The sequence below is a fragment of the Dasypus novemcinctus genome, chromosome 24 (genome assembly GCF_030445035.2).
Source record: "Dasypus novemcinctus isolate mDasNov1 chromosome 24, mDasNov1.1.hap2, whole genome shotgun sequence".
NCBI classification, from domain to species: domain Eukaryota; kingdom Metazoa; phylum Chordata; class Mammalia; order Cingulata; family Dasypodidae; genus Dasypus; species Dasypus novemcinctus.
The window spans coordinates 14,352,191-14,378,838 of record NC_080696.1 but is presented as its reverse complement, the minus strand read 5'-3'; the positions used below and the strand labels follow the sequence as shown (position 1 = coordinate 14,378,838).

At 37.5% G+C, this 26,648-nt stretch overlaps 1 protein-coding gene across 4 annotated transcripts in view; it reads right to left on the bottom strand.

Moving 5' to 3' along the window:
- Nucleotides 1–26,648, bottom strand: part of MACROD2 (mono-ADP ribosylhydrolase 2) — a 2,160,736-nt gene that overhangs the window by 222,920 nt on the left and 1,911,168 nt on the right. For all 4 annotated transcript variants that reach the window (XM_058287576.1, XM_058287574.1, XM_058287575.1 and 1 more), the window contains 2 exons: nt 14,249–14,293; nt 7,044–7,124 (listed from right to left, as the gene is read on the bottom strand). In XM_058287576.1, coding sequence (XP_058143559.1) covers nt 7,044–7,124; nt 14,249–14,293 — 126 coding nt within the window. The remainder of the gene's footprint in view (nt 1–7,043; nt 7,125–14,248; nt 14,294–26,648) is intronic.

Here is a 26,648-nt window from a genome sequence, read left to right as displayed (position 1 = left end):
TCAAGTGTCCATCAATGGATGAATAAACAAAGTGTGTTATATACATATAATGGCATACTATTTAGCTGTAAGAAGAAATGAAATTGGGATGCATATGACAATGGGGATGAACCTAAGAGGACATTGAGTGGGAAAAGCCAGTCCGAAAAGGACAAATATTATATGGTCTCACTAATATGAACTAAATATGATAAGTAAGCTCACATAGGTAATCTCTAGAGTATAGGCTACTAGGAGATAGAATGTGGGTTGAGAATGGGAACTTATGCTTAATGTATGTAGAATTTTTAGTAAGGTTTATTGTACAAGTGTGGGAATGAATAAAATTGATACTAACACATTACAGTGAGTATAACTAACTGCTGATTTATAAATGTGATTGTGATTGAAAGGGGTAATCTATGGATGTAAATGTCAATTTAAAGGAAACTAGAGAATAATCTAGGAATTGTATAGCATAGTTATTTCAGTTGTGGATGAAGATTGTGGTTTATAGCATAAATGTATGAATGTCTTCTTTTACAAAAAGTTATGAATATGGTGATACACAGGAAAGATAGCATTAATGTAACTTATGGACAATAGTTAACAGTAATATTGTAATATTTCTGCAGGAAAGGCAAAAAATTATATCAATTCTAAAAGACAATAATGGCGGGTGGGCATCAGAGAGTATGGGATTTTTTCCTTTTGGAGTTATGAAAATATTCTAAAATTGACTGAGATGATGACAGCACAACTCTGATGAAAATGAAAGCCAATGCATGTATACTTTGGATGGATTATCCAAAACATGGGCCTCTATACCACAGGGAATCCAGTGGTAGAAGATGGATTGTAGTTACCAGGATATATATGAGAATGTTCTCTCATAAACTATAATAAATGTATAATACTAATACAGGGTGTTAATTATCAGGAGGGTTCAGGGAAAAATACAACAAATGTAAGATATGGGCTACACTTAGTAGTAATATTTTGACCTTGCTCTTTCATAGTTTGTAACAAATGTTTCACAAAAATGCAAAGTGTTGGTGGTGGGGTGATGTATGGGAGTCTTGTATGATGATATGCATATTTGTTTTGTAAGTTCATAGCTTTTATGATACACTTATTGTTTGTGTGTGTTCATGTATGAAAGATATACTTTACTCAAATTTTATTAAAAACATTAACAGAATTGAAAGGAGAAAGAGATGTCTCTACATTAACAACAGGAGACTTTAACATACCACTTCCAATAATAGAACATGTAGACAGAATGTCATTAAGGAAATAGAAGACTTGAACAAGGCTGTAGATCTAACAGACATATAAAATACTTCACCCAAGAACAACAGAATACATATTTTCTCAAGTGCACATGAATCATTCTCCAAGATAGAACATGTTAGGTCACAAAAGAGTCTCAATAAATTTCAAAATATTGAATTTCTACAAAATACCTTCTTCAACCACGATGAAATAAAACTAGAAATCAGTAACAGAAGGGAAACTGGAAAATTCACAAATATGTAGAAATTAAACAACACACTCTTAAAGAACTCATGGATCAAAGAAGAAATGACAAGGAAAATTAGAAAATATCTTTAGATGAATGGAAACAAAAAACACAACATATTAAAACTTATGGGCTAGAGCAAAGGCAGTGCTGAGAGGGAAATTTATGACTGTAAATCCTTATATTAAAAACATTCAAAGAAGAATTAGTACCAATCCTTCTCAAACACTTTGAGAAATTCAAATAAGGGACACTCTCTAACTCATTATATGAGGCCAGCATTACTCTAATACCAAAGTCAGATAAAGATATCATAATCAATGAAAATTAGAAATCAATATTCTTTATCAATACAGATGTAAAAATCCAAACCAATCCCAATAGCACATTAAAAGGATTATACACGATGATCAAGTAGGATTAAATGCCAGAGTGGTTCAATGTAAGAGAATCAATGTAATATACCACATAATAGATTGAAGGGAAAATAATATATGATCATATCAATTGATCCAGAACAGGCATTTGACAAAATTCAGCACCCTTTCTTGATGAAAAAATATATGTTAACTTCCTCAACATGATAAAAGGCATATATGAAAAAGCCACAGCTAACATTGTATTCAATAGTGTAAGACTGAAACTGGTCCCCCTAAGATCAGGAACAAGATAAGGATGCCAACATTTACTACTGCTATTCAACATCATACTGGGAGTACTGTATTACTACTGCTATTCGACATTGTACAAGGAGTACTATAGCCTGAGCAATTAGGCAAGAAAAAGAAATAAAAAATCATCCATATTGGAAAGGCAAGTAAAACAATCTCTATTCACAGATGGCATGAATTCTGTATATAAAAAAGTCTCTAAGAATCCATAGGGAAACTACTAGATATAATAGTCAAATTCAACAGAAAGCTACTATATATAATAAATGCAATGAACAATCTAAAATGGAAATCAAGAAAATAACTGCATTTACTATTGCATCTAAAAAATGCAAATATCTAGGATAAATTTACTTAAAGACATAAAAAAAGACTTGTACAATGAATATTACAAAACTTTGCTGAAAGAAATTAAAGAAGACCTAAATAAATGGAAAGTCATCCTATGCTAATTGTTTGGAAGGTTTAATATTGTTATGATGAAAGTTCTACACAAAGCAAGGTACAGATTCAATGTAATCCCAATCAGAATTCCAGCAGCCTTTTATGCAGAAATAGAAATGCTAATCCTCACACTCATATGTAATGACCATGCACTCTGAATAGTCAAAACATCCCCAAAACAAAAACAAAGTAGGAGGATTCACACCTTCTCATTTAAAACCCTACTACAGAGTGACAGAATCAAAACTGTGTGTTATTGGAAATGGGAGGTGGTGATGATAACACAATATCGCGAATGTAATTAGTGTCCCTAAAAGTGATTAAAATCAGAAATTTTCAAAATTGTTCTAAATTTAAATGTCTTAAAGTATCTCAGAAAAGCAAATGTAAATAAATCAACTCTTTACTCAAGTTCAAAGAATTCCTGTAAGAAAAGAACCAAAAGAGCATTACAATCAAAAAGGCAAAACACACATGGAAGTAACTGTAAGCATGAGCTTACAGAGACAATAAACTGCAGAATTAGCCTTCCAAAGACTAGAGATGTTGAAGTTTAAGATATAGATTATAAAAAAGGATATTTCAATATACTAATTAAGTAAAAGAATGACAAGTCACATTTGAAAAATAACCAAGTAAAATTCATGAAAATTAAAACTACAATAATGGAAATTAGGAGCTCAGTGGAGAGATAAACAGTGGATTAAATAAAACTAAATGAAAATTAGAAAATTGAATGATGGACTTGAAAAAATTAACCAGAAGTCATCAGAGAAAGACAGAACCACACAGAAACAAATGCCTCACAGGTTAAAAATCATGGAGGATAGAGAAAGAATGAAAAAAGTAGTGGAGAAGTAATGCTTGGTGAAGAAATAGGTGAGAATTTTTCAGAACTAATGAAAGACATCCATTCCCAGATTCAAGAAGCACAACAATTCCTAGGAAGGATGCTACAAGAAATCCACACCTAGACACATCATTATGAAATTACAGATGGCCAGAGTTTTTTCAAACAGTTCTATGAATTACTTGCTGGTACATAGAAGAATTATCATTTATATCAGATGCCAGCCAAACAATTAGTGGTCTGAAATGAGATATTATTTCATTATTGTCAAGCTGTGGCAGTATATCACACCAAATATACTGTGGTGTATGAATTTTCATTAAAAGTAATAAAAACAAAGCTATATCCAAAAGTCCACAGTAAAAAAAAATGCACATTAATATATTTATGAAATGTTCCATTTTTATTTTTTCATGTGAAATACTTTAGTAAAATATTTAGTAAACATTTTACTGAAATAATGTTTCAATTATACTGTAATAATGTAAATATTTCCTTTGTCAAAAGAACTTATTCTTACTTCTAAAAGGGAGAAGAAAGGATTAAAGAACCTGTTTAGTTTGTAGGAAAAAAATGAAAGATCTTGACATTAACAAGCTTCACAGCCTTGAGCAAGTTGAAGAAGAATTTTTAATCCATACTTAAAAATTATTCTGAAGAATGAGAAAAGTTGACAATGCACTTTCAAAATCTTGCTTTTGTGTCTAAATATTGTAGTTGGGTGTAATAACATAGAAAACCTAGGTAAGTTTGTATTCTAACAGCACTCTCTATGACCTTCTCTGAGAATGTATATTATTGATATAAGGGGCACCAAAATAATCAATAGTACCTATGAAGGTGGGGAGCTGGACAGGGACCCCTAAGGTAGGAGAGAAGGATAATGGGGCCAAGTGATGGGAGTTAAGAAGAGTGGTCTATACCTAAAAACACCAGAAGCTTTTCTTCCTAAACAATATGACAGATGACTAAGGAAGAAAAAGACTTGATAACTATAAAATAGGACAACGATCTGGAGAGAAGGGTCATGATACGCCCAGTGACACAATTTTCCATTTGCACAGCCTGTTGAAAAGAATGGTTTTAACTTTTTGAAAACTAAGAGAGAAAGAAACACATGCAATAGCACAACACACAGATTGAGGTATATAAGTATTTTTGTTAAATAGAAACATTGATAAAAAGCACCATATTATGGAATCTTCTACCATTAGCATGTCAGATTGTGCTTCCTTCCTCTACTTCCTCCCCAGCAAATTTTTTGTTTTGCTTTTCTTTGAAGCTGCCCTTGGAATAAATGCATAATTCCCATATATTTTAGCAGAGTAAATAACATTTACCATTCATTATGATGCCACAGACAGAATGCAATCCAGTGATTGCATTTTCATCTGAGACTTTATGACTCACAGCAGATTCTGTGAGGTAAAGCTGTATTACTTACTCATATTAGGATTATGGGAAGATGTTCCTAAATGAAGTAATTTATTTGGGAAGTAAAAGAAGCATTTACACATTGGAAAGAATAACTCAGATGAATTTCCTAGTTAATTAAAGGTGACAGAACTGCTACAATTTTTTACTAACCCGGTAATACTCTGAAAGGACAATGGATGCAGGCTCTGGAAAACTGCCTTTGACATATGTCATGCATTTGATGGAAGTCACTCAGTAACAGGGAGACGTCCTAGGGAAAAGGCAATTGTTGTTTTGCCCTTAACTCATTTCCCAAACGGGGCCTTAAGAGAATGTTTAGGACATGATCTAATTACAGTAGGAGATACAAGATCTGGCTATATTCTCCCAGTCTGACACTAACAAAGTTTAAGATCTTGCGCCATTTAGAGCTGCTAGCCTTTCCCATGGTTCTAACTATGGTTATCACCAAATAACTCTAAACTTGCACGCACATGTCAATTAATTAAGATTGTCCTGATTATGTTTGCTATGGTAATAGCCATTACTAATGGAATGCCAGAATTGTGCTAGGTACTTTACACACACAGTTTCTTTTGTTGTTAAAAACAATGCCCCTTCATCCCTTCACCTATAGTGTGCCTGGGAACAGGAACAATTCCATCTTGAGTTTTTCTCGGCTCCACTTGTCCACACAGAAGGCGTGTTTTGGTCTGCTTTTTCTCCATAGAATAAAATTCACCAGGGTAGCATCTTTCTAGAGGGAGGGGAAGTCTGTCCTTGCTCCTAAGAGGACAGGGCTTAAGTCTTTCGTATTCAGGCATGAACTACCCCCTCAGGAAACCCATCTGAAGAACAGGATGGCCAGATGCAATGGTCTATCCTTATTAGTAATAAAGGAAAAGTTTTGATTTCAAAAAAAATTTTTAAAACAACTTTGCCTTCTCAGTTGGTTCCGTAGTGGAGGGAGAGTAAGGGCAGTGCCATTACTTACCACCTGAAACCCCACTGCTTAGGGGTTTGCTGGGTTGCTCAAGATTTACCTTCTTGGGAGGCCCTGCTCCTAGGGGTATAGTTAACTGACAGCACCCAGCATCCATCCTTTGGAACCCTCCACAGCCTGTTGTTCAGGGTTTCCGCCCGCTTTCTCTCCAGCCTGCTTGCAGCCATGGCTGAGCATGGGAGAGGGGGATCCTACAATCTAGCCATTTCTGCCCAATTCCTGGTTCCTCTAAGAGCCAGTCCTTCATCTGGGCCTCCACAGACTTTCTCAGACTATACTGTACACAGAGGCTCTTCCTATCCAATCCACCTTCCTACCTTCTCTCCTTTGATCTGCTACTGCTCCTCTCCCCTTTATCCTTCACAGGCATCTGTCTCTATTAATCTTCTGCACTTCTACTTTCATTTGGGCACTTTCTCCCTGGAGGACTCAACCCAACACCATCAGCATTATTATCCTCTTCATTTCACACTGGAAGAAAATGAGGCTCCAGGCAAGAAAGTAGAAGGAATAAATCCATTTCCCTTGTAGAAGGTTATGGATACTCTCAGATTAGAGTTTCACTTGAAAAAATAAAATAAAAAAACTTCGTCTACATTGTAAAAGAAAATTCAAGTGACCTGAAAGAGGAACTAGTGTTGCAAAAGGAAGACCGTATCATTTCTTCCCAAAACTAAGCCAAATTGGACCTGCCTATTCAATGCATAAATACTAAATAATCTTGGCGTCTAGAAAAGGGAAGAGAACACACAAGACAGAAAACATTTCCAGCATCCATTGCAGAGGTTTGATTCTGGGAAGGCTCAGAATGTGTTTATAAAAAAAACAAATGATCCCAATAAGTCTATAGCTCATATGCTGTTCATTGTGTATTGATCTTGCCCTTCACCCTTACACAGTTCCAGAACACCTAACTTGTAAGTACTACCTATAATTTTTCACTTTGCACAAATGGAAAACATAATGTATTGAGAAAAATGACTTTTTAAATTAGGTTTTTACCTCTAAAACAAACTAAATCTGAACCTGATTTTTCACCTTCCCTTTTCAAAGGCTAGAAAATACATCAAAATTTTAAAACGAAGTATCTATTCATCACAAAATTTTAAATGAAGTATTCATGGCACAATTTTTTAAAGAAAAGAGGACAGGACTTACCATCGCTGTCCTTAGAATGTTCTGGTTTCTTTGCTTTGCTCTTCTTGTGAGGCGGAGAGAGACCTTTTGGCTCTAATCCTTCTGGAAATACAAAGATTTAATACATTCTTATTTAAACATTTACCAGTAGAGTTCTAAACTATATTGAAGTTTAAAGATGTTTTCTCCTTAGTAAACCCACACACAGAGTGAAGCTTAATTACAGATTCATCAGTCATCATGACTGAGCTAAATTTTGGCAAAAACCTGTGATTCTCTGAGGAGCATAGACTTAAAACTTAAGGCTTAAGCTAAATATTTTTTGAAGTCATCATTAATCCACAAATATGAAATCTTACACAAATGTTTTTTTAAATTAAAAATGGCAACCCCATTTTTTTTTTCTCCATGGGAGTTTGATTTAAAACTTCATGTATTAACAGTTGTCGATATGCCATTTCATCTTTTTTGTTTGGCAATGTAGAGCCAGAAGAGCTGGAAAGTCATGTCATTTTTAGAGGGTGGGGTGGAGCCTGAAGTTTTCATGCTTCTATTTAGCAGACTTCTTTAGTAATACAGATTCTCAACAACATCTTTATGCTTTTCCCTTTTTCACAATGTTTCCCTTCTCCAAGTCTAGTCAAGGGATCTAATAAATTAAATTCTGAAGACAGTTCTAGGAAAAAATATCTCTGAATTCATCCCATTTTGATATAGGGTACTTGGTTAGGCATTATACTGAGCTCAAGGTTCATGTCTTCAACTGCCCACAATGCATCTTGTTTGGGAACTGGGACTAGATGTTGTCTGTTTTCCCCTCTAGATCAACTCTCCACCCTTCACCATCCCCTCAGTGCTCTGGGAAGCTGGTCTTTAGGGACTGCACCACTGAGCTTCCTTAAGATCCTGTTGGACTTGGCCAGTGGGGACCCTAGGTTATTGATTTTCTAGGCTCCTATCCCCTCCCAGGGTGGATTTCATGGGCTAGTTGTGTCTCTCTAGTTAATGCCATAGTTTCTATTAGGAGCCTTCTCTCCCATGGACCTCTGTGTCCCCTGGATCCAGTAGCCACCTCTTATACATTTTCCCTTCCCATCTGGGATTTAACCAGGTTCCACTCTTCCAAGCCCTTTGGTCCTGCTCTATTCCCAGTGGTTTCCCTTTACTCCGCTGCCATTCAGCATGTTAAACTTAACTAGGCCGGAATGAGTGCTATCTATAAACCTGTTCTCTCTCCGGTATTCCACATCTCAAGGAATGGCATTATCTACCTGGGAGTTTCAACCCAAAACTGAGATGTCATCCTTGATACTTCTCTTCATCTACTTTTCCAGTCTAAGCCAGTCTAAGTCCTACCAGCTTCCCTCCAAAATATATCATGTGTTTATCTACTGTGCTGATCTTTTGCAAGCATCACCCTAGTCCAAATAATCAGCATCTCTTGCCTGGGTTACTGCAACAAACTTCTAACCTCTAATCTCGAATCTTTATAAGCCATTCTCCATACACCAGTGAGAGTGATCTTTTAAAATATAAATCAGATCATGTTTCTCAACTGTTGAAAAACCACATCTTTTAGAATAAGACCTAAATCTAATTCCATGGCCTAGAACCTACGTGCCATACAGGCCCCAGGTACTGCTGTGGCCTCATTTCCTACTCACTTATTTGTTCCACATTTAATGGTTCCCTTTGTCTTCTATTTTGTGAAACTGCTTCCTGTATCAGGACCTTTGCACCTGCTGTTCCCCCACATACACACCAAATGTTTGTTTACCTGTTTCCTTCTTACCATTCAATTTTAAGATCAAATACAACTCCCAAGAAATGTCTCTCCAACCAGCTAATCTAAGAGTCAGCAAAGGACATCTACCTCAAACACACTGCCTGTTGTTTTATCTTGTTCCCTTGTTTATTTCTCTATTGTATGTCTCTTTGCTTTAAAATGTCAGTTCCATGGAAAAATGGCACTTGTCTTTCTTAATCTCTCTTAAGTCCCTGGTGCCTAGCAATGCCTCGAGAATTTCATTTCAGAATTCCATTTCATTTTCCTTTTACCCAGGCCTTTCTTTAAGTCTAATATATAATGGGGCCCATTCCCCATTCTCACTCATTTCAGCCTCACACCAGGATTCCAAAATTATCCTACACAGCTATGGTGATTCCTTTCTCTTTTCTCATTAAAAAGAAAATAGAAAACAAGCAATTGATAGATTTGCTATTAAAAACTTTGGCATTATGTACTTCAAAGGTTTTGGGCACTGGGCTAGGTTTTCTGTGGTTACAAGTAAGTTACATCTAAGGTCATTACTATAGTCATTGTAAAAGAAAATGCCAAAAATTACATTAGCAACCACTCCAAACTCCTGTCACCAGGTGGGAGATAGATATTGACCCTTTGGAATGAGGTCAGCAAAAACAGAAATGAGATGCTTGGAACAGCTCACTGAACACAGATGCTGGGATCAAGGAAATTTGTAAAATGGGCAAAGCAACATTTGCAATCTAACTGGGAGAAGACTAACTTTTCCATGCCTCTGAAATGCATCATCTGTACCTGAGATCAAGAGGAGAGTTTCCAATTGCTGGAAATTCAACTTCAAACCAGCATTTCTTGAGAGTGAGTTAAGGATTAAATTCCTACCTTTTAATTTTCTACCTGAATGAGATCTCTTGGGGAATGGATGGGATTTTAAAAGAAATCTATTTGCCCATTTTTTTCTGAAATGTTTAAGCACTCTAAAAGTACTAGCACTTCATTTTTGTGAAAGCTGTAGGGGATTCCCTGGGGAGTCTGTTGGGCATTGATGCAGATTAATTACGAATAGTAATCTAGGGACATAGCTGTATTCTCCTTTCCTAATGACCATGGGTCACTGATTCATATGGCCTCTATGCCTGGGTCTCTAAAATGGATCAGCAGAAACTTCTGTGGACTCCAGAATATTATGTTCTTAAATCGATCCATTCCTGTGGGTGTGAACCTATCCTGAACATTTGATTAGATTAGATTCAGTAAGGGCTATTTGATTAGATTACTCCAGTAATCTACCCCAAGGTGGGTCTTAACCCTCTTACTGGAGTCCTTTATAAACTGGAATCAGCAGGGCCACAAGCGCAGAGAGAAACCCCTAGAAGCTGGGAGACAAAGCTACCCTGGGACTCAGAAGCTGAAATCAATGGAACACAGAAGCTGAGTGGAGACAACTAAAGCCAGAAGCTGAAAGCAATGAGGCTCGGAGGAGAAGGGAGAGACAAGTGGACACTACCATAGGATTGATCGCCCACAGCTGCAGCTCAGGAACAAAGCATCTTCTGATGATGCCTTGATTTGGACAAGGCATGGCCCAGAACTGTAAGCTTATAGGTTAATGTATCCCTATTGCAGAAACCAGCCCATTTCTGGTGTACTGTCTTGGCAGTATACCAAAACAAGGAGCATTCCTCAAATGCACTGCGTGCTTCTCCTTAACAGTGTTTCATATTCTGTGGGCCACCACTGTTTCTAGCAGAAGGCAGAAAAATGGAGCTTTGACATGAGCATGACTTTTCCCTGTGAGGAACTGAACTGCACTCCCAGCTCTGATGTGGCTGAATTGACATAAGGGATTTATGATTCTCTGTCCCTGCTGGCTCAGGCTGGGGCCCATTTCAACAGCACAGGATCATGGAAAGGTGAGGACATGGGGCAACATTTACCATTCCATGATTGCTGATTAAAGAAGGATTTGAGGAGAATCTTATGCATTTAAGCTAAGCTATTTGTACTTCCTCTCATGGGGGTAGACAACCTTGAGTGACCTTGAATATGACCTTGTCGGGCAGCATTTGAGGTTCTCCTGCCAGGTTCTTATTATAACTGTCTGGAGACAAGAGGTGAGAGTTAAAATCATGAGTTTTGGGATCAGATAAATCTAGATTCAAATTCTGGATAAATCCTCTTAAGCTTCAGATAATTACAGTCCCTGCTTCATGGAGTTGTTGTGGGTCTTAAATGAGTTCAAGCATGTCGAATACTTGGCACATGGTGCATGCTCTATTAAAACCTGGCTTGGCAGTGGCATGCTAAGGCTGCCATGAGCCAGCTCGCCCGAGTTGGTGGTACCTATCTCTTCCCAACTCCTGCAATGTGAACTCACCTTACGTGGTTTGAAATAGGGCCAGGTAGGGTGCATTTATACCACAGAAATCTGCAAACTCATCAGATCAAGCTCCCCATAATATCCCCAAATCAGTTTACCAACTTCCCAGTGGTTTTAGGCTTTGACATTATTATTCACTATCCTTCACTATCAGTTGTTTTGGCAACTGATTCACCTAAGCAGTCCTTCACTAGAACATGCTGAATTCTTAGAAATCCATCCAGCTTTCCTACTTGAATGAGAAGAGGTGATAAAGGGCAGAGGCAAGGCAGCACCTAATAGTCTTGGGAGGCAGTACAGATTCACTTTGGCATCTAGTTTGAGATCTGAGCTGAAGCTAGCCATCTCACCAACATCTGGCAAGGCCATTCCAGCATTCAGATATTAGGAAACTGAGAACAGTTTCCTGAGTCCATTCTGCTTGTGTGGCTTAGCATCCTTGGGCCATTGAGTGTGATTTGAACCACTTATCCAGCTGCTAGAAACAAACCCCTGGAGATCTGGTGGGACTAAAATTGGAAATGAGGATCCAATTAATGCCCTAAACTTTAAATGCTGACGCCAACCTTGTGAACTCTGTATTAGCATTAATAATGATTTCCTTAAAATCACCCAGTGGCTTGGATAGCTAGCTGCATCTCATTAAGAATCAACTCCCTTTACTCAGAAATGTGTGTTGATGGCACTTAGGCAAATGATCCTTAGCAAGATAAGGTCCTTATACTGGCTGTCTAAAAGGACAATACTCCCCTTGGCAGAAGGACATTCCAGGGATCCTTCACCATGGGAGGGAACATTAGCATTCAACTGGAAACATTAACATTAAATTCATGGAATTTAATCCAGGATCACCTAAAGTCTGTTTTTAATATGCAGTGTTTTTTTTTTTTTTGTTTTTGTTTTGAGGTACCAGGGGCTGGGGATGGAGCCCAGAACCTCCCATGTGGGAGGCAGGCACCCAACTGCTTGAGCCACATCCACTCCCATGCAGTGGTTTTTTTAATAGTAAGATCTCCTACAATGTCTGCCTCAGATGTCTCTTGCAGAAGTATCAATCAATGACCTCTAGTCCACCATTGGCTGAGGGCTGCTCCAAAGAAATGAACTCTCTGGTCCGCTGAGTTTGCTGTCATGACCAAAGAAAGGCACTTAGCTATGAGTCTCAAGAACTTACAGTCGAAAGCTGCTGATGTTCAAAAGGAGTGCATGCCAAGGGGATTGGCCTGGGCACCAGCAGCTGCTGTTCCAGCTCATCCATTTTCTTCATTCCTGCGCCTGACTTAAAAATCCTATTCCTCGTGTTCCTCTGAAGCTATTGCCACCAGGGAGATTTAGGGAATCTTAGGATCAGCGATGTTTAGGCTAGAGAAGAATGGCTAGGCACCACGCTCATTGTTTCCTGAATTTTCCAAGGAAGAGGAACTGATTTTACTTCTCCCTGATGTTAGTGGGTGGTGAGGGGAGGGAGAGAGATTTAGCTTAAGAAGAAGGAACGTTTTAACAATAAAATCTCTCCTAGTGAGAATGGTTGCTGTCACATTGAGAGTGTAAGCTTAGTGGAGCTGCTGAGACTGAGGTAGTAAGTGATTTGTAAGGGGTTCTGGCATTGAATGCAAGGTTACACAAAATTAGGACTTCTAAGATACCTATTTTAATTTTTATACTTGACTCCTTTGCATGGCTTAAGCAATGTGGTTGCCAAAAAGGGGAAAATCAGACTCTCATACCATATATTTAAATCCTATACCCTTCTAATATCTGTTACAATGAGAGACTAAAAAGTGAGAATTTACTTAGTGTTTACTATGGTCCCAACACTGTGAGAAGAAATTAAGATAAATCATCTTATTTGATCCCCCCAACAAGACTGTAAGGTAAGCATTACCCTTTTACAGAGGTACAAACAGAAACTTAGAGATAAAAGGAATTTGCTTCATCAGTAAGTGGCAGCACAAGGGTTGAATTCTGGCCTATTGATTCATGCGTTCATTATCAAGCATATATGATGGCTACCTTAGGCCAGAGCCCAAGTAGCTTTTAACTGCAAGGTTCCCTTTGTCATACATTGGTGTCTCCTTTAAGAGTTGGCATGAATCTTCATTTTTGATAATATATCTGGTATGGAAGATGTATTTTCCAAAGATGGCCACAACAATAGTTCAGGTCCCCCATGATCTGCAGAACTTCACCACTTTCCATCAAGCGATGGGAGTCTGTTTCCTCTTCCCTTGACTTTGGGTGGGATTGTGACTATTCCCATGAATAGAATTTGGAGGAAGTAATGCTATGGGATGTCTGAGGCTGGGTCTTAAAAGGGGCACAGCTTCCCCTTGACTTGCCCCATTTCTCTAGAGAACCTTACTTTGGACTGACCACCATGCTGTGAAGAAGCCCAAGCCACAGGGAGAGACAATGTATAGATGCAACAAAGAACCGCTCTAGCTAAGGTCTCAGCTGACAGCCAATACCAGTTGCCAGCTGGATGCATGAGTGACAGCCCTTCAGATGATTGCAGACTCTAAGCTGGTGAGTCTTCCTGTGAGGCCTCAGACCTTGTGAAGCAGGGCCAAGTCATCCCTGCTGTGCTGTCTGAATTCTTGACCCACAGAATACAGGAGAATAAAAAAAGGCTGTTTTAGTTATTTAGAGGTAATTTACCATACTATTAACTAGAATATTATGTATTTCCTTTGCTATCATTTTTTTTCTTTTTATTTATTTTTTTAATGTTATATTCAAAAAATATGAGGTCCCTATATACCCCCCACCACCCTCACCCCACTCTTCCCCCCATAACAACAACCTCCTCCATCATCATGAGACATTTATTGCACTTGGTGAATACATCTCTGAGCACCGCTGCACCTCACGGTCAATGGTCCAGGAAACTCAAAGTCTAATTCTATACTTAAATACATTATTAGCCATAAGAGTGAACATACTTCCTTATTTCAGGACACTGACTATACATTTCTTTTTTATTAACCTTATTTTTGTCTTGCTTTGACAAACTGTGAGGAGTATATAAACAGTTAAATAAGCCTTGTCTGTAGCCCTTATGCAATAAAAACATGAATATAATACCTGATGTTTCTTTCATGTCAGAATCTTCTTCTTCATTATTGTCATCTATTAAAAAATAGGAAAAGATAAATTAAAATGTATATGAAAGGTAGAAACACCCATAGTCTCCAATATGACTAACCAAAAAATTCAAAAAGAAAGTATAAACCTGAGTAGAAAAAAAATACTGTTAAATCATGCATTTCTACTGTCTTATATTATCATGCTGGATTAAGAAAAAAGCATTAGAGCACAATTTAATACCTAGGATCTACATTTTCTTTAAAAATTTAATTAGATATTTATCACAAACTACATGTACAATATTTTTTTTACTTACAAAATTTATGTGTGATCACTTCAGTCATTCTAATTTCTAATAAACATCCCTACTTCCAAAACTACATTTACTTACTACTTCTAAAAAATTTATGCATGCTCACCTTAAATATAAAGTGAGAAACATGGGCATCACCATTTGGTCTAGACAAATGCAATGTCAAATTCTCACACTTGCACCATGAAAAGTGCAGGTATGCTAGATACATACTTTCAAGTCTCCCCATCAGTTGCACCATTCCTAATTATTTCCACTCATATCCCAGTATAACACCATTTAATGGGAAAGGACACATACTTTTTCTCCACTATATACAACACTTTCCTTCTTTGAACTTTTAGCATGCTATCTATCTCCTTGAATGTTCACCACCCAAATTCAGACTGTTTTACTTGCTTTGAGTATTTCAGTAGGTTCCGAACTATTCCTCACCTTTACTCATTCCTGATCAAATCAGTCTTAAGACATACATCTGATCTGGTTCACAGCCATCAAGTGGCCCCTTGCCTAATGAGAAAAGTGTAGACTCAAGGCCAATAATAACTGGTTCTAATCGCTTTTCTGTTCCAATCACCACTTCTGTTTCACCGGACTTAACCGTGTACACTGATAACACTTGACTCTCCTCTATTCCCTCACCATAGCAACTGTGAAACATCTGCCTGACACAAGTTTGAATGAGGAGTGCTCTCTTCAGTATCCCTTATTTTTACTGCCCTCTGAGTGTGAACTTGAAGAACATAGAGGTTAGGTCTGCATACTGGCCCCTCCATCTACCCATTCCCTGGCCATGTAATCTTGGAGAAGTTACCTAACTTTCCTGAGGCTCAGGTTTGCCAGTAGTAAAATAGGGATAACAATAATGCTGCTGCATAGAGTCAATTTGAGGATTAAATGAGATGCCACGTAAAGCACTAGGACAATGACTGACAACTTGTAAGTTCTAAATATTAGCTATTATCACTCTTAGGTCCTATAGACTAGTTATTTGTTAATCTATCAGTCTTACATATGCCCATCTTCAGATCATAAATTCTGTGAAGATGAGAAGCATGTCTTTTATCTTTGTATTCCATGGCACCTAATACATCATCTTACATACTAGGATCAATACTCAAGACATTTCTGCTGAACTGAATTTCTATTATTTCCTCTACAGCTCACACATATTTAGACACCATACAGCTGTATGGTGCCTTGCAAAATGAGAGGCATCAGTAAATATTTGCAACTTCCTCTAGGTGTGTGTCTTATAATTTAATTCTTAGCCAAATTTATTCAATCATGACACTCTTCTGTTAGTTATTAAGGAAGATTAGAGATATATTAGTCAATGGAAATGGAAAATGTTTTTAATTTGTGGTTTTAGAATGGAAATTCTTGTTGAACTTAACTTTTCTATTATCCAAATTCATTAGAAACATTGGTGATCTATATAATTTTATTTCTTTCATCCTCTCTATTAATGTTATTTTGGGAAGAGAAATACTTATTTCCTAGAAATATAATTTTCTAATGAAAGGATTATCAAAATATTACAAAGCTAACTCTTCATTGATTTGTCCCTGAAATTAACACACTAGCAGAATTTTATTTTCAAGAGCCCTCTATAGTCTCTTTGACAACAGATTCCCTGGAATTTCAGAGGGAGCCAAAAACAGTCTCCACAGCTTCTAGGGCAAAGATAAATGCCAAATTTCCTTTTGCCTGTCCCCTATGCATGTGTTTATCCATCTAGTCTACACACATTGGTAACCTGTTGAATGTGTGGCTTTGTGTTTTGGGCTATGGATATTAATAAATCAAAGAAAATCCAATATTTAAGCAGTTGCCTAGAATTATATCATTATTAAGAAAACAAAGGCATGTAGATAAATTCCCACATAGGGTAGAGAGTAATCACTATCATTGCCTGAGGCATAAGAGAGGTCATAAATGACTCTGGTTAGGCTGTTGAGGAGGGCTGTTTGGAAAAGGGGACATTCAAATTGACTTTGAACTTTATAGACTGTACTGATAACATTATCCCTAGAATGAGCCCCATATATTGAATGACTAGACTTGGTGTTATTATTCATTCACTCATTTCACTCATTCATTCCATAGTGGTTAAAATCCTTTTCTATAGGGCATTGGAATTGTTCTGCATGATCTTGCAATGATGGATACAAGCCATTATAAGTTTTGTCTAAACCTATAAAATTGCATGATACAAAATGTAATCCATAATGTAAACCATTAACCATGGTTAGTAGCAATTGCTTCAATATTTGTTCATCAACTGCAACAAATGTACCATACTCATGTAAAATGTTATCAGGGAGAAAATGTGAGAAGGAGAGAGCATGGGATACAGAGGAATCCCCTTTATTTCCTGTGACTATTCTGTAACCTAAAGCTTCTTTGAGAAAATAAAGGGAAAAAAAGAAGACACTGGGGGAAAATATAGAAGAAATTGTCACTGTACATAAAAGATAACATATCTTATGGTGATTAAAGACATGATGAAAAAAAATTATTTTTTAATTCACTTTGTATTTGGTTTTTAAAATATTTTATTATTTTTACTAATTTTTTTGGCTTTGTTTTTGTGGAGGGTTTGTATTACAGAAAGGTCACAAATGTGGCAGGGGAAGATCACTGGTACAGGATGTTGGTGATGGGGGGATATGTGGGCAGGGATGCACCTGGGACATGCCTTTATGGAATTTAAATATGCTCAAGTGGTCATGGGTGTTGTCTCAGGGGGTGGAGACCCACACAATAACTGAAAGAATATTGAATTCCCATTCTGGGAAGTCCTGTTACATTCTCTAATAGAGTGGCAAAAATCCCTAGAGTACATGGGCAGTGCCTTCCAAAGGAGGAGAGACCAATAAGGTAGGTCCTTGACATTGATGGTTGTATTTATGAACCTTGTTCCATGAAATTGAAACGTAGCCTAGTATTGCATATTGCCTAAGAGTTATCTCCTGAAAGCCTCCTTGTTTCTCAAATGTGACCTCTCTCTTAGCCAAACTCTGCATATAAACTCGCTACCTTCCTCCCAGCAGGGGATATAACTCCCAGAGATGAGCCTTCCTGGCACTGAGGGATTATTACCAAGTGCCAACTAGCAATGCATTTGGAAAAAGACTTTGACAAAAAGGGGGGAAATATAAAATACAAATGAGTTTTTATGGCTAAGAGTTCAAAGTGAATTGGGAGGTCATTTCAGAGGTGATGCTTATGCACGTCTCAAGAGGATCTCATTGAATGCCACAGTGAACAATGCCTCAAGCAGAGATGCTCCTGAGGGCTCTATAAACACCTAGACACTATAGGTAAGGCAGACCATCTTAGGTATTTGGCATCCTGTCAGTGAGCCATACCTTGGAATAAACGTTCCCCAATGTAACAGAGTTGGACTCATTTATAATTTCCCTATACATGGCTTTTCTGAAGAACCTATAATTAGCACTATACTCATTAAATATATATACCAAGGACTTAAATCTTTAGTCTGTTCGTATACTGGTTGAGCCCTGAATCTCAGCATTGTTGCAATACCCACTCTCCATTTCATCAGACTCTCCTAGGAAACAAACAAAATGATGATGATGGACAATGCCCATCCCAAAAATAGAGTACATAGAACTGCAAACAACACAGTTCCACCCATCTTCCCCATGGGATCTAAGCCCCCTCTCAATCAGAAACAGAATGGGCATCACCATCTCCAAATCCTCAAGATCGAGGAATGAACGGGGGTATGCAACTATGGAGTAAAGTAGACATTATTATTTTAGCAATGGAAGATCTTGTAACATTGACATAAAGGCAGTGGCCACCAGAGGTTCTGAGGAGAGGGAGAAGGGAGAATAGGTGTAACATGGTGCATTTTTGGGACATTGGAATTTTTCTGAATGACATTGTAATGACAGATACAGGCCATTAAATGTTGTGTCAAAACCTATAAAAATGCATGGTGCAAAGTGTAAACTATAATGTAAACTATTGGCCATGGTTCGTACAATAGTGATGATTCAATATGTGTTCAATTGTAACAAATGTACCACACTAATGAAAGATGTTAAATGGGGAAAACTGTGAGAGAAGGAGGGGGTGGGGTATATGGGAATCCCCCTATGTTTTTGACATATCATTTATGGAATCTAAAGCTTCTTTAAAACTAAAATAAAATTTAAAACTTTTTTTTTTTTTTTAAAGCCTCTATGTTCTGGACTCAGACTGCTTAAGCTTCTAGTACTAACCACATACAGTTGTGCAATCTTGGGTAAATTATGGCAAGTCTATGCCTCCCTTTCCTTATCTGGAAAATGGGGATAATAAAAGTAACTACCTCAGAGTGCTGGTGAATACATGTAGAGTGTCTGCATATAAGTTACTCTTAGTACTATTAAGATACCATTACTGCTACTTTTACTACTAAACAACCATTTTATTTATTTAATTTTATTTTGTGTTAAGACTATTTCCGTGGTTTTATTGTATAATGAGGGACTGAAACATCTGAACAAATCTATATCTGGGCAGTGAGACAGCTGCTTTCTCCTTCACTTCTTTGGGTTACTAGAGCAACTTGTCAGTAGATTAAAAAAAAGAAAAAGAAAAAGAAAAAGAAAAGACAACCTTTTCTATTACTTCAGTCTTTCCAAGGCATGCGCTGACATAACACAAACTTCTGTCAGATGCAACTAATCTAGCATGAAAACATCATGCACAACACCCACTCTCACTGCAGCCCTGCTCTTTGTGTATGATAGTTGGAACATCTGGAGGATTGTGAATGGTATTGGGAAGAGGAGGGAGGAGGACATAGCATGGGTGCCCGGCTGGGAGGTGGTCGGCTGCCATTGTGCAATGACATGCCTGAGCATGTCATTGGTGCACACCCCAGCATCGTCGATGTTCTTTAATAGGAACATCTGGTGGAACCCCGTGATGGGGTCTTCATCGGCGTGAGCTGGCCCACAACCATGCTGATGATGCAGCTATCTGGCATAGGCTGATGGTCCTGTGTCGAGATGCTGTGCTGGATTTTCTGGAATGGAAAGCTAGACAAATTCTCCACAGTGGTAGCTTCCTCCTGGAACTGCCTTCCTTCCCACTTATGGCATGATGCATCAATATAAATTCTGGCTAGTTGGGTTCTGTCATTAACAAATATCTGGTAGTAATCGTGAATGAAACTGGATCCAGTCTGTTCCCAAATTGGCCTGTCTCCCATCCTGGAGCATCAGCCAGCCTTGCTGAGACCCTAGGGGCTGGCATGATTGTGGCAGTGGGGGCGGCGGCCCTAAACAGCCGTGTATTGATTGAGTTCTACCATGAGCCCGAACTACTCTAGCCTTTTAAGATAATCCTTTACTTCAAGGAGCTCAAAAATAAGTGGGCGAAATAGAAAAGTGAACAATAATCAAAGGAGACAAAAACTGATTTTCTGGTGGACGAAGGTGCAGGTTCTATTGGGAAATGGATGTGAGGTGTAAAGTCAGAAAGAAAGTCTGTGAAGGCTATGCAGAAGAGGCAAGTCTTAAGTTGAGTGCTACAGGATGAGCTGGAATTAGCTAGGGGGCAAAAGGGCTGCAGCAGATCCTAGGGGTGCCCTGCCTATAAGCCCTGTTCCTTGAGACTTTTTAGTGCTTGCCCTGAAAAATACCCAGGAGGGGAGTTTTTCAAAACTTCCAGGTGAGATTTGCATATAAGTATCCCAGCTTCCTAGCCTCTCAGGTGGGCTACCTCAGAAGTGGGTTCTATAAGTCTCCTTGAGTTCCCCAGGGGGACTTAGCCCCAGTCGTCATTGCTTTCCTTCCATTCCTTGTCTCACTTCCACCATGCACCTACCAGTTCTTGAGATCACTCCCAAATAAAGTACTTCCACTTGAATTCTTGTTTCAAGGTCTGCTGCTGGGGTGGCTCACACTAAGACAATGGCCATCATACTCAAGTAGAGAGAATGCATGTGTGGAAACACCCAGATGAGAAACAGCAAGATGCAGCTGAGAAATGATAAAACGAGCTCTGAATGGTACACAGGAGGAGTTATAGGGGGAGCTGTGGCTAAAGCAATCTGTTCTGGCTAGCTAGGAGGACATTCTGTGCCAGGTTGAACCATTTGAAAATTTTCCTAAAAATTACAGGCTGATTAAACAATTTTAGGCAGGGGAAAGACACAACCATCTTTGGAGAGAGAACTTTTTCATGAAAGAATTTTCTAAAAAACTCTTCAGTACATGTCTTAATATTTTGGTATTATTCATATTAAAAACAAGCACAGAGTAGTATGGTCTGCAAAGCACTTAATGTACCATTGCCTATTAATGAAATCCACTCTAGTTTAACATTATTCTATATAATGTGCTCACTTGAGCCATATTTATGCACCAAATTTCTAGCAAGAATTCTTTTTTCTAACAAAACTGGTTACCAAAAAAACAATGTATTAAAAAAAAAATGACAAGCTATGGAGGTAGGGAGTCATGCCATTCAAATTTTGAAAGCTGTTAGGGACTGATGGCATGTGAGCACAGAGCTCTTGCCCTTTTAAACAGTTCTTAAAGCATCACTATTCTTTGTTAGAGGACAAAAATGAAATAAAAGGTTCTTAGCCAAAGTGATACAAATACCATTTCATAATAGAGAGCCATCTATCAGATTGTATTGTTTTGTGTGTTCAGAAACGCCAATTCCAGAAAATCCCCTTCCCTTCCTCGGCATAACCCACAGAGCGGCTAAAGCTCCATTTTATCTTAAGGGATACTTTGATGTTCATTTCATATTGAATGACATTTTTGTTCACTACATTACCCTGTGTCAGATTACTCTGTTGAGTACTACACAAAATGCATAAATAGGACTAAAGTGCTTATTCTCAGTATAAATGGGTATGGAAGCCAACTAGTTTCTCTCATGAATAACAAGTTTTTGGTAAGAGCTAGCTTTATACACTCAGAAGGTCCTCCCGAGGGAGGGTCTAGCCTTCTTTGAGGTCTAGCATGTCCATTTCACCATCTTAATAGGAAACCAATTAATTAATATGAATGATTATTATTTCCGTCCTGCTGCCCCCCCCCATGGCTCCCTCATTTGTTTGTTCATTGTTTTTTTGATCATTGTTTGGGCTCACTGTCTGCTCATTGTTTTTTGCTTGTTGCCTGTTTAGTTTTTTCTTTAGAAGGCATCAGGAACCAAACTGGACTGCCCATGTGGGTGCACTACTGCTTGAGCCACATCCACTCCCCGAATGATTATTGTTTTAATCATTTTACCTTTTTTCTGAGAAACACCTAGTTTCCCAAGAACAAATATTCCACCTTTCTTTGTAAAACTATATGTACTATGGGGTCTGCACTGATTTGAGATTTGTCTTACTCCTTAAGTATCCATAATTAATACAGTCCTTTTAGAAAATAAGCAAAGAAAAAACACAGAACTTTAATCTAAAGCAGTTCTCCTCAAAGCCTGGTAGCTGGGCCAGCAGCATCATTATCACCTGGAAACTTAGAAATGCCAATTCTCTGGGCTCACCTGAAAGATCTATTGAATCAGAAACACTGGAGGTGGAGTCCAGCTAACAGTGTTTTAACAAGCCCTCCAGGTGATACTCCTGCATGCTAAAGTTTGAAAACCTCTGGTCTAAAGTACTGACATTGGTGTGTTGGAGGAGAATCTGGCAAAAAAAAAAAAAATTAGATGTCCATCTCTTTAGATGTCCTTGTTGAGATAACTTGAGATGTCTACCAGTGCTGGAGTGGGGTGCCCAAGCTCTCTGGTTGCTGGGTCTGAAGAGTAGCTACATTCTTTATTAGAAATTATTTCATTCATATACCTTTCCTCAAAAGAAATTTTCCCTCAATGTTTTCAACTACAGAACATAAAACAGTCTACCCAGTAAATCTGAAGGGTCTTTCAAAATGACTCTGTGGGGATCTCTGAAAAGTTGGCTACCACACCTTCCCATCTCCAAGGACCATTTTGTCTTGTCTGTGTTTTACCAGAATTTCTTAATGAGCTCAAACTGTGCTTAGTCAAGTCTCAAGTTCCCAGGTCTTTGTTTTTCCTGCTGTTTATTAGCATTTGCTACATGCTCGCATATGACCCCCTTTAGGAAGGACAGATTGCCTTCTGTCTATGCCTGCTGCTTATTTTTTAATGCATGTAATTTTTACTGGATTTCTATTGGAGGCAAAATGTACTTGTATCCTTTAAGCTCATCATTTCCTAAGAAAGCAGCTAGTTAATTTATGTCACATTATAGAGAGCAAGTCTCGCGTAATTCTTAGCGTCAATATGATCCACACATTGAAAATGCACAAATGGACCAGATTCTGTAAACGTTTTTAATGAAAGAAAATAGTGAATTCTTTCTGCGTTTTTTTTCTGTACTTTGAACATACCCTTTTGGAAAAAATAAAAAGTAAAATTTAGACTGCATAATCAACTTTTCTTGTGATGCTTTTACTTATTAAAAGACTACTGGTATCCTTGTTTTCTATTGCTGCTGTAAAAAGTTTCCACAAACTTGGTGCTTAAAACAACAAAAATTTATTATCTTACAGTTGTCTAGGTCAGAAGTTTGACATGATCTCGCTGCCTAAAATCAAGGTGCTGACAGAGCCGTGTTCCTTTCCAGAGGCTCAAGGGAAGGATTTGTTTCCTTGTCTTTTCCAGCTTTAAGAGGCCATCCAAATTCCTTAGCTCATGGTCCTTCACCTCCATCCTCAAAAGCCAGCAACACTGCATCTCTGACCATTATTCCATAGTCATAATTTCCCTTTACTTGCCTCTTCTGCCTCCTTCTACCACTTCTAAGGGCCCTGGTGATTACACTGGGCTTACCTACATAATCCAGGATAATATCCTTTTTAATATCAGCTAATAAGAAAATTTAATTCCACCTGCCACCTTAATTGTCCAATCCAATGTATCACAAGAGATTCACAGGTTTCAGGAATTAGGATATATGCATGGGGTGGGGTGGGGGTGGGGGGCTATTTTGCCTCCTGATCTGGTAAATCAGGAAGATGACTGTTTTGCTTACAAAGTCTCCAAGGAGGAGAACTAAGAATGAGTCTACTTAGAAATGAAATGATTTCTTCTTGGATCAGGACCATCAGTTTAAAATCACAGTCATTTTTGAATTTTTGGTTTTCAGCTTCATTATCTTATAAAGAGGGTTTCTTCTTTTCTTTCATTTTTTCCTTCATTATTTTCTTCATTCCAGTCTCCCTTCCTTGTTTTCTTCTATTCTTTCTTTTTAAATGTTTATTTCATCTTTTTTTTTTGTCTTTCTACCTATATTCATGCTTTTATCATAAAAGAATAGCAACACGAAGACAAATGATAGCCTGGGAAATTACCTGCAACATATATGTGAAAGAATTAATAAGCTTAATATACAAACAGTTCTTACAAATCAGTAATTAAAAGGTAAGATAGTCAATAAAGATGTTCAAACTATGTGATTAGGAATTTCACATAAGAAATTTGCATACATAATAGACCACTGGAAAGAAAGGATAAGCTGTACCCATTATAAAATAAATACACATTGTTATCCATTAATTTCTTATTTCATGTATAAAATTGTAATGTTAAAAGATGAGAATGTGTCCAATTAGAAAGAATGGAGGAAAAAGTAGACTCTCATATACTGCTCATGGGAATGCAAACTTGGTTGTTTAATGCTAGAGATGGGCATTCATATTTTAATCTTGATGAATGGTGACCTCTGCTGTCATGCAGCGCATGCAATTTTCCTATAATGCTGCAGGCACAATGGTCAATTTGACAATTACTATCAACAGCCTTTAGGTTTTCCATGCATTTTGAAAAAATAATTCTACTTCTAGAAAAGGATTTTAAAAATAACTGTGGATACATGCCAATATTTATCTATAAAGATATTTGTAACTACTATTTATAAACAAGAAATAATTTTGAAGTCCAACAGTAAGGTTTGGATAAATAATGGGTCCATTAAAATATGTTATAGAAGAATATATAACATGGCATAAAAATGTTCATGATTTGTGTTAACTGAAAAACAGTGTTATAAAACTGCCTTCCTAGTTGTGTCTTAAATTTGAAAAGACCAAAAGGATGAACAACAAAATGTAATTTTGTTGAAGGACTGCAAATGGTTTGTATTTTCTTCTTTCTGATCTTTATTTTTTAGTACAAACATATATTGCTTTTGTAATAAAAAGTTGTATATATATATATATTAAATGGGCACAACAGTTGAACTTCCTATTTTTAAACTTGTAGTAAGAAATAAATATGTAATATTTTAAAATTTAGGAGTCTCACCTAGATACTTCTCTGCATATTCTCTGAATATTCATTTAAAATGCTGTTCATTGTATTTGGAATTAACCCATTACTATGTTTCATGTTTTTTGTCATTAATTTTTTACAGTGCCTCATTGCAGAAAATGTTGTCTCTATTTTGCACATGACAAAACTGAAGCATAGAAAGGTTAAGCAACATGCACAAAATCACACAGTTCTTGGGTGATAGAAACAGGACTAGAAACTATTGGTCTCTCCCTTACCCCACAGATACTTTCCACTCTGTAAGGAGCCTTCTATTAGTCAGGGGTCAACTTATTCATAAATTCACCACTGCTCTCACCAAGAGTGCCTCTAAACTGCTGCCTTCCAAACTTTGTGTTGACATGGCAAGAAGAAAGGAAACCTTATTTAGTCATGACATCCTGTGTTTTTTTATTTTATTTTTGGAGAACTGATGACTAGGGAGGAGGTGAGATGAGGAAGGGAAGAGAACATTTGGATGTAGCTTTTCAGGAGCTCTAGCATGATTGCTGAGAATAGACAATGTGCAGCTTTTCTAGCAGCCAAGGGCTAGTTTCAAACAATTGTCCAAACTTTCAGTATTACTAGGGGAACAAACATGGTATAGTAGAAAGGCTTTGAAGTTAGAAAGTCCCATATGTGTGACTTTGACTAATTCACTAAGTTTTCTTGAGCCTCTGTTCACTACCATCCCCACAAAAACATGTGATGACTTTATGCCATAGGGTCGTTGAACGGCCAGTTTCTAATTCATGAACTGAATTAATCCTTTTTTTAATTGATTAAAAAATCTTAATATTTTACAATTCACTACAGCCTATAGTTAGTTTGTATTTTTTGCCCCAGTACTACCCTATTATTAACATCCTGTAATAACATCCTATAATATTATCATCCATTTATTCTGATTAGTGGAAGGACATTCTTATATTTATACTATCAGACACATTCATCTGCTTCAGGGTTCACTATGCTTTATAGTCTCTTGTTTCATTGTTTAACTTCCCTTCCAGTGACTTACACAACTCTAAATTTTCCTTTTCAACCACCATCATACCCCCACATTGGCACTGCTAATTATATTCACTCCAATGTGCTTTCACCACCTCCATCTCACTCCAAACATTTACAATCAATCTTATTACAAATTTTGCACAAATTAAGCCTCTGCTCCCCATTCTCTTTCCTCATTTTATCTTCCATTGACCATTCTTCTAGACATTAACTCCATGACTTTCTTCATTTATGTTTAGGTTTTTGATCCATTTTGAGTTAATTTTTGTATAAAGTTTTAGCTAGGGGTTCTCTGTCTCATTCTTTTGGATATAGAAATCCAATTCTTCCAACATCATTTGTAAAAGAGACTGTTCTGTCCCAGCTGAGTGGGCTTTGTAGCCTTGTCAAAATCAATTGACCACAGAGGGGTGGGTCTATTTCTGAACTCTCAATTCTATTCCATTGATCTTATGTCTATCTTTATGCCAATACCATGCTATTGTGATCACTGTAGCTTTTTCTTTTTTATGATACATAGATGACACAAAATGTTACATTAAAAAAATATAGGGGATTCCCATCTGACCCACTCTCCACACCCCCCTTTCTTCCTACATCAACAACTTTCATTAGTGTAGCACATTCATTGCAATTGATGAGTACATTTTGGAGCACGGCTACACAGCATGGATTTTAGTTTACATTGTAAGTCAGGAAGTGTGAGTCCACTGATTTTGTTCTTTAATTTTTGGTTCGTTAGGGTTC